Genomic DNA, 13,003 nt, shown 5'->3' with positions numbered 1-13,003 from the left:
CCCATAACCAGTGGCTTGATTGGTTGGAGCATCACCTCTGGCCTGAGGATAGCTCAGATGGTCCAAGCTCATCAGCTTCAGGCACTAAAAGTAGCTTATTTGATTTGAGCATCGGCCCTAGACAGAGGTTGCCAGGTAGATCCCAGCCAGGGCTTATGAGGGAGTCTGTCTCACTATCTCCTCACCTCTTAGTTAAAAAAAAAAAAAGATATATCTAATAAGCCATTAGACATATCAGCCTGAAGTATAAGGAAGAGTTTTATTACTGAAAACATTGGAGACATCAACATACAGGGGGTATTTAAAACCATGAGACTGGATTAGATCAACAAGGAGAAAGAAAATAGAAAAGAGCTAATAAAACTAGGGTGCATATGGAAGATGAAAGGAAATGAGCAATAGAGGCAGGTAAAGATAGTCAGGTAGGAGAAAAACAGAAGTTTTGAAAAATATTTCAAACAAGAGAATTATCAACTGTGTCAAAGGATGCTGTTCGGTCAAGGAAATGAGGAACAGAGACCTGACCATAGGGTTTAGTAACAGTTACACCTGGAAATCTTGGGTAGTTAGGGTGGAATGCCAGAGTGATTTTAATGAGTTCAAGAGAAAATGGAAGAAAAATAGTCAGTGACAGCAAGTAATAGCACAAAAATTTCTCAAGAAGTTTTGCTGTAAAAGAAACAATTTGGGTGAAGGCTGGAAGGATAGGAAATTTTGAGAGAATTTTATTTAGTTTTGGCTTGGTGGGGAAAATATCTTCACGCTCATATGCTGATGGGAAAAATCCATTAAAGACGTCTATTTGGTTGAAGATTAGGAGGGGTGGAGAGACACACTGGGATGGACTGGTTGCTCTTCTCTACCGTAACTTAAGAGGGCCATCCCTTGAGAATCATTAAGTTTCCTCAGAGGGCACCCAGGTTTCTATTACAGTAAAAACTAGGAAGAATTTTCAGAGAGAATGAGTATACAAGGGCATTGCTAATGATGTATTATGAATTCCAAAGGTTACACTAAAAGGGTTTTAAAGAGTAAGGAAGGATGGGAACTGGGATATCAGCTGTGCAGGGCTATGCGATCTATCAGGCAGCCTACCCTACCTATATGGCGGTCTTTCCCTTTAACAGAGCTATTATATAATAAAGTAAAAAATGTATCTCTTGATACATTTCAAAAGAGATGTTCATGGGAAATCCAGACGCATTTAACTCTTTCAGTAGTGAGGCTTTTTTCATGCTCGCTGACGCCCAGGAGTGAGTTTTTTTTCAAAAAATAAAATTAGTTCCAGTTACAGTTTTATTAACTTAAATTCATGTTTGTTTGATAACCAATTTATGGAAACAAGAAGAACATACATTTGCCTTTTTTTAATGTTGCCATCGTACATGTACGATAGTACTCTGAATGGGTCAGGAAGCATGAAGACATACCTGAACATTTTTACTACTCAAAGAGTTAATTCTCCCTTGTCATAGCCAATCTGCACTGAGTTATCAAATCAAGAGCATACCTACCCTTCCCATGCTTAGACAGAAACTCAGGACTGACACAAATACAGAGGCTCTTTGCAAATCAATAGGGAGATCCTCTTCTTCACCTGTTTTCACCCCTGTAACAAATGTTCTTTCAGAAATGTTTCCTAGACAGCAGAGATGAGTGAACAAGAAAAGCAGTCTCAAATAGAGCATATACATGATGGAAAAAAACATTTATTTTACTAAGTGGTGATTATATTGACAAACAGTTTTGTACTTTAATAAAATCCAAATGTAGTACAAAAGCACTTCAAGTAGAGTTCAGAGATTCAGCTTAGCTCTCACAAAAGTTTTCAAATTAGAAAGTTTTTAACTTAGAGAGGTATATTGTTAATCTTCTGCTTGGAACTGCCAGGGTGGCTGAGCACGTTTGCCAGAAATGGAAGAAACAAACTGATCAAGGAATTTCCCTAGAGGCTCAAGCTGGTTGGCTTAGCGGTAGAGACTCACCCAGTGTGTGGAAGTCCTGGGTTTGATTTCTGGTCAGGGCACACAGGAGAAGCAACCATCTGCTTCCCCACCCCTCCCCTTCTCTCTCTCTCTCTCTCTTTTCTCCTCTCACATATCCGTGGCTTAATTGATTTGAGCAAGATGGCCCCAGGCACTGAGGATGGCTCTGGGCACTGAAGATGACTCCATGGCCTCTCCCTGAGGTGCTGAAAATAGCTTGGGTGCCAGAGCAATGGAACAATGCCCCAGACAGGCAGAGCACATAGCCCATAGAGGGCTTGCTGGGTAGATCCCCATCTGGGCTTATACAGGAGTCTGCTTCTTTGCCTTTCCTGCTCTCACTTAATCTTTTTAAAAAAAGAAAGAAAAAACAAGAAAGAAAATTTCCTAGAAATTTAAGAACTATTTACTAAAATTATAGCACTTTAGCTTTTTCCCTGAGCTGAGGGGTAGACAAAATGATTTTTAGTATAGATCATGGGAAATTATATATGGCAATTCATGTATAAAGTTGAAATGAAAGAATTCTTATTAACTACAAGGAAGTTTGACATGTGAAAATACTCACTTTCTGAAGAATGATTTTGATTTTACTAATAAATCCAGAGGTGACAGCATGGCCACATGTAATGCAAAAGTGTACATTAGCCTGGTGATCCTGTTAGTACCTGTGGTATCCTTGTAACCATTTTCCAGCCTCCCTAATGATATGAAATCTTTTCTCTCTCCACAGTCCCAGAAATCATAACAGGAGACATGGAATCAGCCATGGCAGTAGACTTGAACCCCTGGGTAGAGTATGAATTTAGAGTGGTTGCGACCAATCCAATTGGGACTGGAGATCCAAGCACCCCATCTCGAATGATCCGCACAAACGAAGCAGGTAAGAGTTGAAATTCTATTGAATCGTTTTGAAAGAAAGTTGAATTAAACCATCATTTCTTGCTTTAGTATAAATATAAATTTTTCTTGATTCATTTACCTACACATCATAAAACCATTCTGATTAAAATAATTCTTTCATTTTATTTGTTTTCAGATCTTTTCCTCCTTGTTTCTACAAATAAAAGTGTCTAGATGCTTCAGTTTCTTCCCAGTCCTTCCATCCATCTTCGGGTTACCATGAAATTGAAGTTTTTTCTTCTAATTACATACTCATTAATATGACAGATCTCTAAAATTCATAATACATTGGCTCACGCTCTCTCTCTCTCCAGTGATAGCAGTTACCTTCAATACAATGTATTTCCTTAAAATTCTGTTGCTTTTCACGATCAGACCTGGGAAAAGCTAGACTTTGGAAAGGCAGTGTCTTAACTAACTGCCTTCTTGACATCAGTGGTAGAACAAATACCCATATACTTCCTGACTTAGAAAACACAGCATTTTTCTGCTCTTTTAGAATGAAGTATCTTTAATAAAATGTTTCTAGTGACCACATAAGGGGAGTTAACAGTTTTATTTTTAAAAAATAAGATAACGTACCTATCTTATCACCTGGATGAAACAGAATAAAAAAACATTTTTAGTAGAGCTTTGATTACTTCAGTCAAAGTTTTATTAAAATTAATTTTATGTCCCTATAAAACTGGATATGAAATTACCTAGTCCATACCAGCTTAGGCAAACACTAAGTCAATAATGTTGATGAAAACAATCTAAAAACATCAAAGAAGTGGAGGAGGAAGATTGCAGACACACATAAAGAGAAAAACAAACTTCAATGACTTTAAACTTGATGATAATATATGAATCTTAATAAACAATAGAATATAAATTCAACCATTAGCATTATATACACTGAGAATGAAAATTTTGTCTTATGAGTTCACTGTTCTATCTGTAGCACATAGATAGTGTCAGGCACTAGAGCTCCATATGTCTTTGTTGAAAGATTAAAGGGACTTATTCTTTTATTTTTTTAAATGTCCCTAAGCATACCAGTACCTGGGGCAGAAACACATGTACGTAGAAAACCAAGAATTGACGGTGTCTATTTTGTATTATAGTTATAGAATTGGGCCTAAAATGTGATTTGTTACAAATTGAACAAAGCTTATAATAATTAAAATAAACTATCAAAAGAGTTAATTTTTTTCTCTAAAATAACTGGGTCTGGTCCTTTAAAAAATTGTTTCTCTAAAATACCTGGTTAGTTTAAGAAGAGAGGAAGAAAAAAAAAAGAATCTCAAATGTTCAACTTATTGCATTGTGTGAATAAACATGGGAAGATACTCAAAGGCTCTCCATGTAAAAATTAAGCAACCAAGAAAATAAAAGACAAAGTAGCCTAAATATGTTGAAAAAAATTCATTCAAAAAAAAATCTAACTTCTTTTGTTTTGTGATTTGCCTATTACAAGTTGATTTTTCTGCTACTTTTTCAATAGTGTGCATTTTAAATGAACATTAATTGTCTGGCTCGATTTTCACACATTCATAAAATTAGCCATGCTTTCATTGTGTACAGGTGTTCATTAATTAAAGGCATAACAGGTTAGTCAGTCCTCATTTATGTACTCACTGTGCAGATATTGAAATAACTGCCAGTATTAGTACTTATGCATACATATTTTCTAAAAAGCTCTGCCTTATTTTGCATATTGCTAATTGTATTTAAACAAAGGCAAAGATTACTGCCTAATTCAGAGCTCTCTATAAATATTCATTTTGAAAATAAATAATCCATTTTTGATAAATAATCCTTTCGGACTTTTATAGTATAAATCTCCTTGTGCTATTAAAAACCATTTTAGTAAAAAACCCTTTTCAGCTCAAATGTATTCAGATGATGCATTTTAAAAAATCTCTCCCTTGTTGTTTTCTGCATTTACCTCAATCATACAGCTTCTGTCTTCATTTTATCAAGTTTTATATACATGACATACTTTAGTCCATTAAAATCTTATGGAAGAGAAGAGAAATAGCATAAAAAATGCATGAAATACTCCCCTTTGAAAGCAAGGTGAAGAAGGCTTCTACTGACTACTTTATGTTTCTTGTGCTTTGCTACTCTACACAGGGTTAGAGCTACTAATGGTGTTGAACAAAGTGTTGAGTTTGGCGCCTGTTTTGTCAGGCAGCACAGATTAAAAGAGACACCAATATCCTGAGATGTTCTCTCAAGCGACGCACTCTGCCTCTATTAAGTGCATGTCCTGTATCTTAAAAAATGATTCTGTTCTAATGGACCAAGTAAACTTTGAGAATCAACAGATCTGCTTAGAAGAGAAAATGTCTCACATTTGGAATATGCAGTTGAAAGTTTTATGTGCCTTTAAAACTCTCATATTTGTTAGAATATTCTAAATCCCAAAATAGCATTAATAAAGTGTTTTTGCCTAAGAATGACTCCTTTGCCACACACCAAGATGTTAATTTTCTCTGCAGTTTCTCTAAGCCATGTTTTGAATTTTCAATCATCAAAACACTGTTAGTAGTCAATAAATATAAAAAAATGGTTCAGTTGGAGGTTTTATTATTATGATGTCTAAATAGTAATATACAAACATTTTTAACTTTAATGTTCCTTTGTATTTATTTATAGTACAATTTCATTACAAGTTTTAAGTGCATAGATAGATGATAGCTAGTGATATTCCCATATTTTATTTTGGAATTGTGTTCTATCATCAAAACATTATATAAATTTGGTATGCATAATGGAAATGTTCCCTACCATCTAAAGAAACAATTCTCAAGGCTATAATTTCAGGGATCATTTCTATAGTTTGTTAAAAAGATTATACAGAGAAAAATGTATTTTAAGATATGGATTTGAAATATATGTTATGGTAGGAATAAAAAAGTATGTAAAATTAAATACAGCAACGGCAATTCTCTCACTTAAACTTTAATATTCTATAAGTTACATAACTGTTGAAAGATAAATGAAAATCATAAAGGATAGAGTTAACAATATGATCTGTAATTTATAAAAGTTTGGTCTTCTCTGTAGTATAAGATTTTTATTATTATCAAATCTCTCAGTATCTAGCTCAATATTTTCAGTTTCTTTATTTCAAATTATGATGAATTATATATCTATATAAATAAGAATTTGAGTTTTAGAGTAGGGTAGATTTGGATTAATGTTCTTTTCTGCCACTTACTAGCAGTGAACATTGGTAAGATGTATACATTGTTTGAAGGCTCGATTTTCTGTTATGAAGTGGAGGTAATAGCACCACCACCTACCTCTTTGGATCATTGTATTAAGATAATGCATGTAAAGAGCTTAGCATAGTACCTGGCATGTGGTAAATGCTTAATATTAACCATGTATTATTATTATTATCATTTATTACTTTATTATGTGAAAATTTAAACCATTGTAATCATGCATAAGTTGCTTTTTTCATATTGAAATACTTTCAAGTTAAACATGTGTTTGTTGATATGGTTAGAGCCATACCAACATTCTCTTGGCCTGTATTTTGGCCTGCAGCTGTCTCCTCTAACATGCTTTCCCACTGAGCCATCTCTGCTGCAGACTGTTTGCCATCAGGGCCCGCTACTCAAACTACCCAAAAGTCTTGGAGTTAAGAAAACCGTTCAGAGTATGATACACAGTAGAGAGCATACCTCTCTTCAGAATCCCATGTCTGGCCATTCCATGTGGCTTCTCTTATCTAGGCATGTCTCAGTCTATTTGTGGATTGTGATATTGTCCTAACATGTAGACAGTTTCTTTGGTTCTGATAGCAGAAATAAGACAAAAAGAACAGATAAAAGGAAGTTTCAAGTGAAACACCACATTGAAAAAAAGTTTATTCTACATTCAAAGTTTTCAAATTGCTTAGTACTCTGTGTTCTCTATATTCTCTTTTGACAGTGCAATGGAAAATGTCACACAAAATGGCCACAAAAGGAAAGATATTTTTTCTGCACTTAAGAGATTAATACTCAAACAAATGAATATAAGAATCAAGTAGACAAACAAATGAAAATCTTTCCTAGCCTTAGCACTTTCTGCATGAGATCATTGTTTTAGAACTGCTTTACTAAACAGACTGAACTCTGTAGAGTCACAAGATAAAATTTGTTTTCTTATTTTCTCAACCACGGCTCTCCATCTGATTTCTGGCTTCAGCCTCAAGTCTGTCCAAAGCAGTCTCATTCTCAGGTTTTAAGTTTTTATTTTTATTTGACTAGAAACCGTAACTTCCTAGTCTGTGTTTTTCTCCCTCCATCCCAGCTCAGGTTTGACCCAAAGGTATTCATCTTTTCCCCCCTTTTCTCTACTTCCTTCCACTCCTCCCAATTGTCGCTCCACACTCTTCCCAAGTCAAACAAAAAGATGCCAAGAACTATTTACATGGTGCCACCTGTGGCTCTTACATTGGTGTTGAGTTGTGATGGCATTTATCCACATGATGCTTCTTTCTCCTGGAGGGTGCTTTGGGTACTTTGGAGACTCTCCATCACCTGGCAGGCACCTGTTTTGGGTGTGATCCCAGCGAGCCTATTCAAGCCCACCTCCCATAATGTCTACTTGGCCCACAGTAATTATTTCATATTCCTATGCTGCCAAATTCTAGAAATATGCCGCATTCTCAAGAATTTTCTCTCTGCTCTAGTAGCATCCTGTCAGCTGATCCAGGGGTAGTCAACCTTTTTATACCTACTGCCCACTTTTGTATCTCTGTTAGTAGTAAAATTTTCTAATTACCCACTGGTTTCACAGCAATGATGATTTATAAAGTAGGGAAGTAACTTTACTTTATAAAATTTATAAAGCAGAGTTACAGCAAGTTAAAGCATATAATAATAATTACTTACCAAGTACTTTATGTAGGATTTTCACTAAGTTTGGCAGAATAAATCTGTATAAAACAACTTACTATAGTTAAATCTATCTCTTTATTTATACTTTGGTTGCTCCACTATTGCCCACCATGAAAGCTGGAATGCCCACTAGTGGGCAGTAGGGACCAGGCTGAGTACCACTGGGCTGGGCCATAGTAAAAAATTTCCAAAGCCCTGTGGCATCAGTCAGCCTGTGAGGAGTAAGCATCTTCCCTCTTTGCAGAGCTTGTTTTGCTCCTCTTCTGGCTTAGCTACAGGGGGAAATGACACTCTCACTTGTCTTTTACTGACAGCTGGGGATGGAGGGAGATGTCACAGCACAGCCATCTGCTACACTGACAACCTTCTTCCAAAACATTCCTTGTGCTAACATCATATATATACATGGTTTCATCTAGCCCACCACACTTTAGCATCTGAGGTTACATGTGATTCATTCCATGTCCAGAAAAGACTTATTTAACATTCTACTATAATTCCTTTTTAGCATTGTACATTATCTTCCTACCTCTTCACAGATCTTGCTTTGTTCATATTTGTATTTTTGAAGTTCTTGTCACTCATAAATACTTAGGAAATTTCTATGAGCTCAAAAGTTATAGAGGGAACAGTAAAATATTATTATAATATGAGATAGGATTAAATTAATTTTATCTGGGGGTATGTGGATTTGCCTTGTAAATGGCTTTTAGTGGGACTTTGAAGAGCAGTCCTACTAGGACTCAGGAAGAATTATTTACAGGGTGAAATTAAAACTACAGTTTTCAGGCACTATTGTGTACAAAGGAAAGAATAAGCTACAGAATTTTTTTAAGGTTTCTGCATGCTATGTTTCTAAGAAAAATATTATATAGAAAATATAAAATATTCAGCTGAAATAATTGGTAAATTCTAAAATAAAACGCTATTAATGAACATTGTAGCTTTCTTCAACCTAATGAGTAATTTAATTATATTAAATAGAAGAAATGGTTCTTAGTAACATTAAGAGAAGGCAATGATCGACCCTGGCTGGTGGCTCAGTGGATAGAATGTCAATCCTGCATATGAACATCCCGGTTCAATTCCCAGTCAGGGCACACTGGAGAAGTGGCCATCTGCTCTGTTCCCTGATTTCTCCTCTTTTTCTCCCTCCTCCCCTCCAGCAGCCAGTGGCTTGATTGGTTCAAACATGGCCCCGGGCACTGAGGACAGCTTGGTTGGTCTAAGTGCATCAGCTTCAGGCACTAAACATAGCTTAATACTCAAACATCAGCCCAAGACAGGACTGCCAGGTGGATCTCAGTCAGGGTGCATGTGGGAATCTGTCTCACTATCTCCCCTCCTCTCACATTAAAATAAATAAATAAATAAAATAAGAGAGAGAAGGCAAAAATCATGTCAAGCAACAGACCTGTAAGACCAAATCTCAATACTGTAATTAGGAAAAAAGTAGAAAACAGTATGGCTCATATGGCAGACAGTACTTTTAAGGCACAAAACCAGCTTGATCCAGGCAAGTCTTTTCTACAAAATATATATATACAATAAATAGATCTTTAAGTTCAGAGACACTTTGTAAACAAAGATAGTAACTTTAACAAATGTTGTTTTTTTAATGAAACCTGACTAATTGTTAAGCATGTCTTTTCTGATAAATAATAAGTAATAGAAGAACAGTAAAAGATTTAAGCATGAAAGATTAATGGACAATGAGAGTCAGACTTTTTCTAACTTTGGAGTCCCCACAATACCGTGTACTTGTTCTAAATCACAAACACTTGTCCTTCATTATGTCACTTAATTCTCATATTAACCCTCTAAAAGAAGGAGTGTTTATCCTTATTTTACAGATCAGAAAACAGATTTATAGAGTTTTAAAACCTAGTAAGTAGGCCCTGGCTGGTTGGCTTAGTGGTAGAGCTTCAGTCCTGCGTGTGGATGTCCTGGGTTTGATTCCCAGTCAGGGCACACAGGAGAAGGGACCATCTTCTTCTCCTTCTCCTCTTCTCTCTCTTGCTTTTCCTCTCCCATAAGCATGGCTTGATTAGTTCTAATGAGTTGGCCTTGGGCACTGAGGATGGACCCATGGCCTCTGCCTCAGGTGCTAAAAAAACTGGCTCCATTGCTGAGCAATGGTACAACCCCCAGATGGGCAGATTATTGCCCCCTTAGTGGGCTTGATCGGGTGGATCTGGGTCCGGCCGCATGTGGGAGTCTGTCCCTCTACCTCCTCTCCTCTCACTAAAATAAAATACATACATACATACATACATACATACATACCTTGTAAGTGCCAGAGCTGGAATTCTAACCCAGACCTTACACCAAAGATGGCACCTTCTGAGTTGTCTTTCTCCCAACTCCCTTCTCTCTCCTCTTTTGTGCATTCCTCTAAACTCAATGAAAACATTTATTAGATTTTTTATTATATTAATTTTATATTTCTAACAAGAATTATAGAAATTTATACCAAAGGGCTCTAAAAGATTAAGTCAAATTTGTATATATCATGCACATGCTGTTTTATAAATAAAAGAATGTAATTAAAATCAGTGAACTCCAAAGCATTGACTGCATAAATAATAACTCTGTGCTACCAAGTTGAAATTGAATGAGCGCTGTTCGTCTGCATGTAGTTAGGAAATTCAAGCCAATTAGAATTAGAGTATCCATTCCACACATTGTGATTCTGACAAGAAAATATAGTTCCTGAGATGCAGCTATTAAAATCTGGTCTTCTTTTTCTTTTTGTTTGTTGTTACAATTTTGTTGACATATAATTGACACATAATGTATTACTTTAAGGTATACAGTACAATAATTTGACATATGTATATATTGTGAAATAATTACCACAATAAATTTAGTTAATGTCCATAATCTCACATAGTTAACGTTTTTTTTTCTTGACATGAGAACTTTTAAAACTTAGTCTCTTAGCTACTATCAAATGTACAGTACAATATTGTTAACTATGGTCCCCACGCTGTACCTTAAATCTCCATGACTTATTTATCTTATAACTAGAAGTTTGTACCTCTGACTACCTTCACTCGTTTTCTGTACCTGCCTAACCCACCTCGGGCAACCACTGGTCTGTACTTGGTTTCTTTAGATTCCATGTATAATTGTCTCTCTGTGTTAAACTTATTTTACTTAGTATCATTACCTCAGGGTGCAGCCATGTTATCACAAGTGGTAGGATTTTCTTTCTTTCATGTTTGAAAAACATTTCATATTATAAATATACACATATTACATTTTCTTTATCATTTCATCAGTTGATGGGCACTTAGGTTGTTTCCATGTCTTTAATGCCTTAAATTTTTTATTTGTAGTTTCTATTATATCTCATAAGCTTTGCTATTTAAGAATAGTTAGTTTAAAAAAAAGAATAGTTAGTTTTTAGACATAACACTGCTAAAACACAATGAACTATAATGCCTTTCTTGTGCTGTGTATTGCTCATTAAAATTGGAGGTAGTATGAGAGAGGATCTTATTTCTTTACATTAATTTAAATGTGGGCTACCTTCTATTAAAATTAGCAGAAGTAGGAAAACGTCAAAGACTGATTTCAAATATTTACAAAAGTAATTTTACATGATCTGAGTTACCTATGTATAATCAATATAGAAATTACACACAGAAACAAATCAGATCATAAAAAGTCTTAATTCACTTTCTTGGTTGCTCAAAGTGGAAATCTTCACCAAATTATCCACCAGTTTTTTTTTTTTTTACTCAAAAAGTTAACACTTTTGAAGAATCTAAGTATGTTTTCCAAAAATAAAAGCATTAATAAACTGTGGTACTCTACAACTCTGATTGAGAGGTTCCAAACATTCTCTTTTTAGGTGATATTTGAGGTCTGAATAAAATAATAGGATAAGAGGACCTTCAGTGCTTAGTCTTTTCAAAGAATCCATAATCCAAAATTCAATATGGTATACTCAAAGAAGAGGATTCAAAATCCTAAATTTAAGGTATAAGCTTAGCTATTTCAGCATAGTAGACATAGTTGATAGCTCTGGTAGATATTACCTATAGTGTTATTTGGCTATTAGTTGTCAGATTTTAATGCAAACTATATTTGTGTGGTGGTGGGGGGTATTGTAGAGTATACTTAAAAAAAGAAACTACTAAGAAAAGCCATATGGCATAACATTAACAAATTAACTTACTTCCACTATTTATTTGACCATACATTGATGATTACAATATTCAAAACTCTGAGAATAGCTACTGAGGACATATTTGGAACTTTATATCGCTACCCTTTTACACATACAGAAAAAAACAGCTCTTCTCATGTGTGCCTTACCCATACCATACACCAGAAAAGGACTTTAGAATTAGTCCTATATATAACACCGCTTTTGGGACATGGTATCAAAGCACACTGGCATGTCACAGGTTGTTATATGTAGCAAATAACATGACTACTACCAAAATCCTCACATTAAATGATTTGCTGATTGTTCATATAAATAAGATACATTCACAGTTATTTTTATAAGACCATCATTTCTTTTCTCAGTTGATTCCTTGTCATTTCTTGAATGATAGACAAAGCGGTATCAAATTCTGTGTACTTCTGAGGGAATTTATGAGAGTAAACTCCACATATAAGTAATCTTTAGTATATATTTAACTGTTAAAAAAGGAAGATTTATAGCTGCTATTATGTGTATCCTTCCACATGTGCATGAGCAAAAGAACTCATGTCCATGGATGTAAGTGTCCAAGGACAACAAAGTCTGGACTCTAGCAAATAAAGTTCATTTATTTCAATGGAGCCAATTATATATTCACAACTTTCTCTTCCACCTCCCTGGCCCAAGGAGAACTTTTTTCTTTCTAGTAGAATATAAATTCTGCATAACATTTTCTGGAATATAAAATACTGTGTGAGTATCTACCTGTAATTAATAGTTTTTCATAGAGATAGGTAATATATGGGAGTGAATTTATTGTTTATGAGTATATCAGTGTTGTTTAAAAACTATATCCTGAGAAATAAATTCAACGCTAAAGTGTAAAATTACTAATGCAGACTCATAGCCTGGAAAATGATTTCCTTTAATAGTTTTCTTCATTTAACCGTTCTTCATTTGAAAATGTTTCCTTTCAACTGCAGATTTTGTGGTTTGGTGCAGTGAACAGGAAACTTATTTCTTAGACATATTTATTCTTTTAATATTTATTTTTTTAAGTTTCACCAAGTGCT

At 34.9% G+C, this 13,003-nt stretch overlaps 1 protein-coding gene across 2 annotated transcripts in view; it reads left to right on the top strand.

The window, feature by feature from the left end:
* Positions 1 to 13,003, top strand: part of CNTN5 (contactin 5) — a 1,332,234-nt gene that overhangs the window by 1,253,446 nt on the left and 65,785 nt on the right. For both annotated transcript variants that reach the window (XM_066253673.1, XM_066253671.1), the window contains one exon: positions 2,719 to 2,868. In XM_066253673.1, coding sequence (XP_066109770.1) covers positions 2,719 to 2,868 — 150 coding nt within the window. The remainder of the gene's footprint in view (positions 1 to 2,718; positions 2,869 to 13,003) is intronic.

The sequence above is a fragment of the Saccopteryx bilineata genome, chromosome 1 (assembly GCF_036850765.1).
Source record: "Saccopteryx bilineata isolate mSacBil1 chromosome 1, mSacBil1_pri_phased_curated, whole genome shotgun sequence".
NCBI classification, from domain to species: domain Eukaryota; kingdom Metazoa; phylum Chordata; class Mammalia; order Chiroptera; family Emballonuridae; genus Saccopteryx; species Saccopteryx bilineata.
This window is presented reverse-complemented; position numbering and strand designations above follow the sequence as displayed.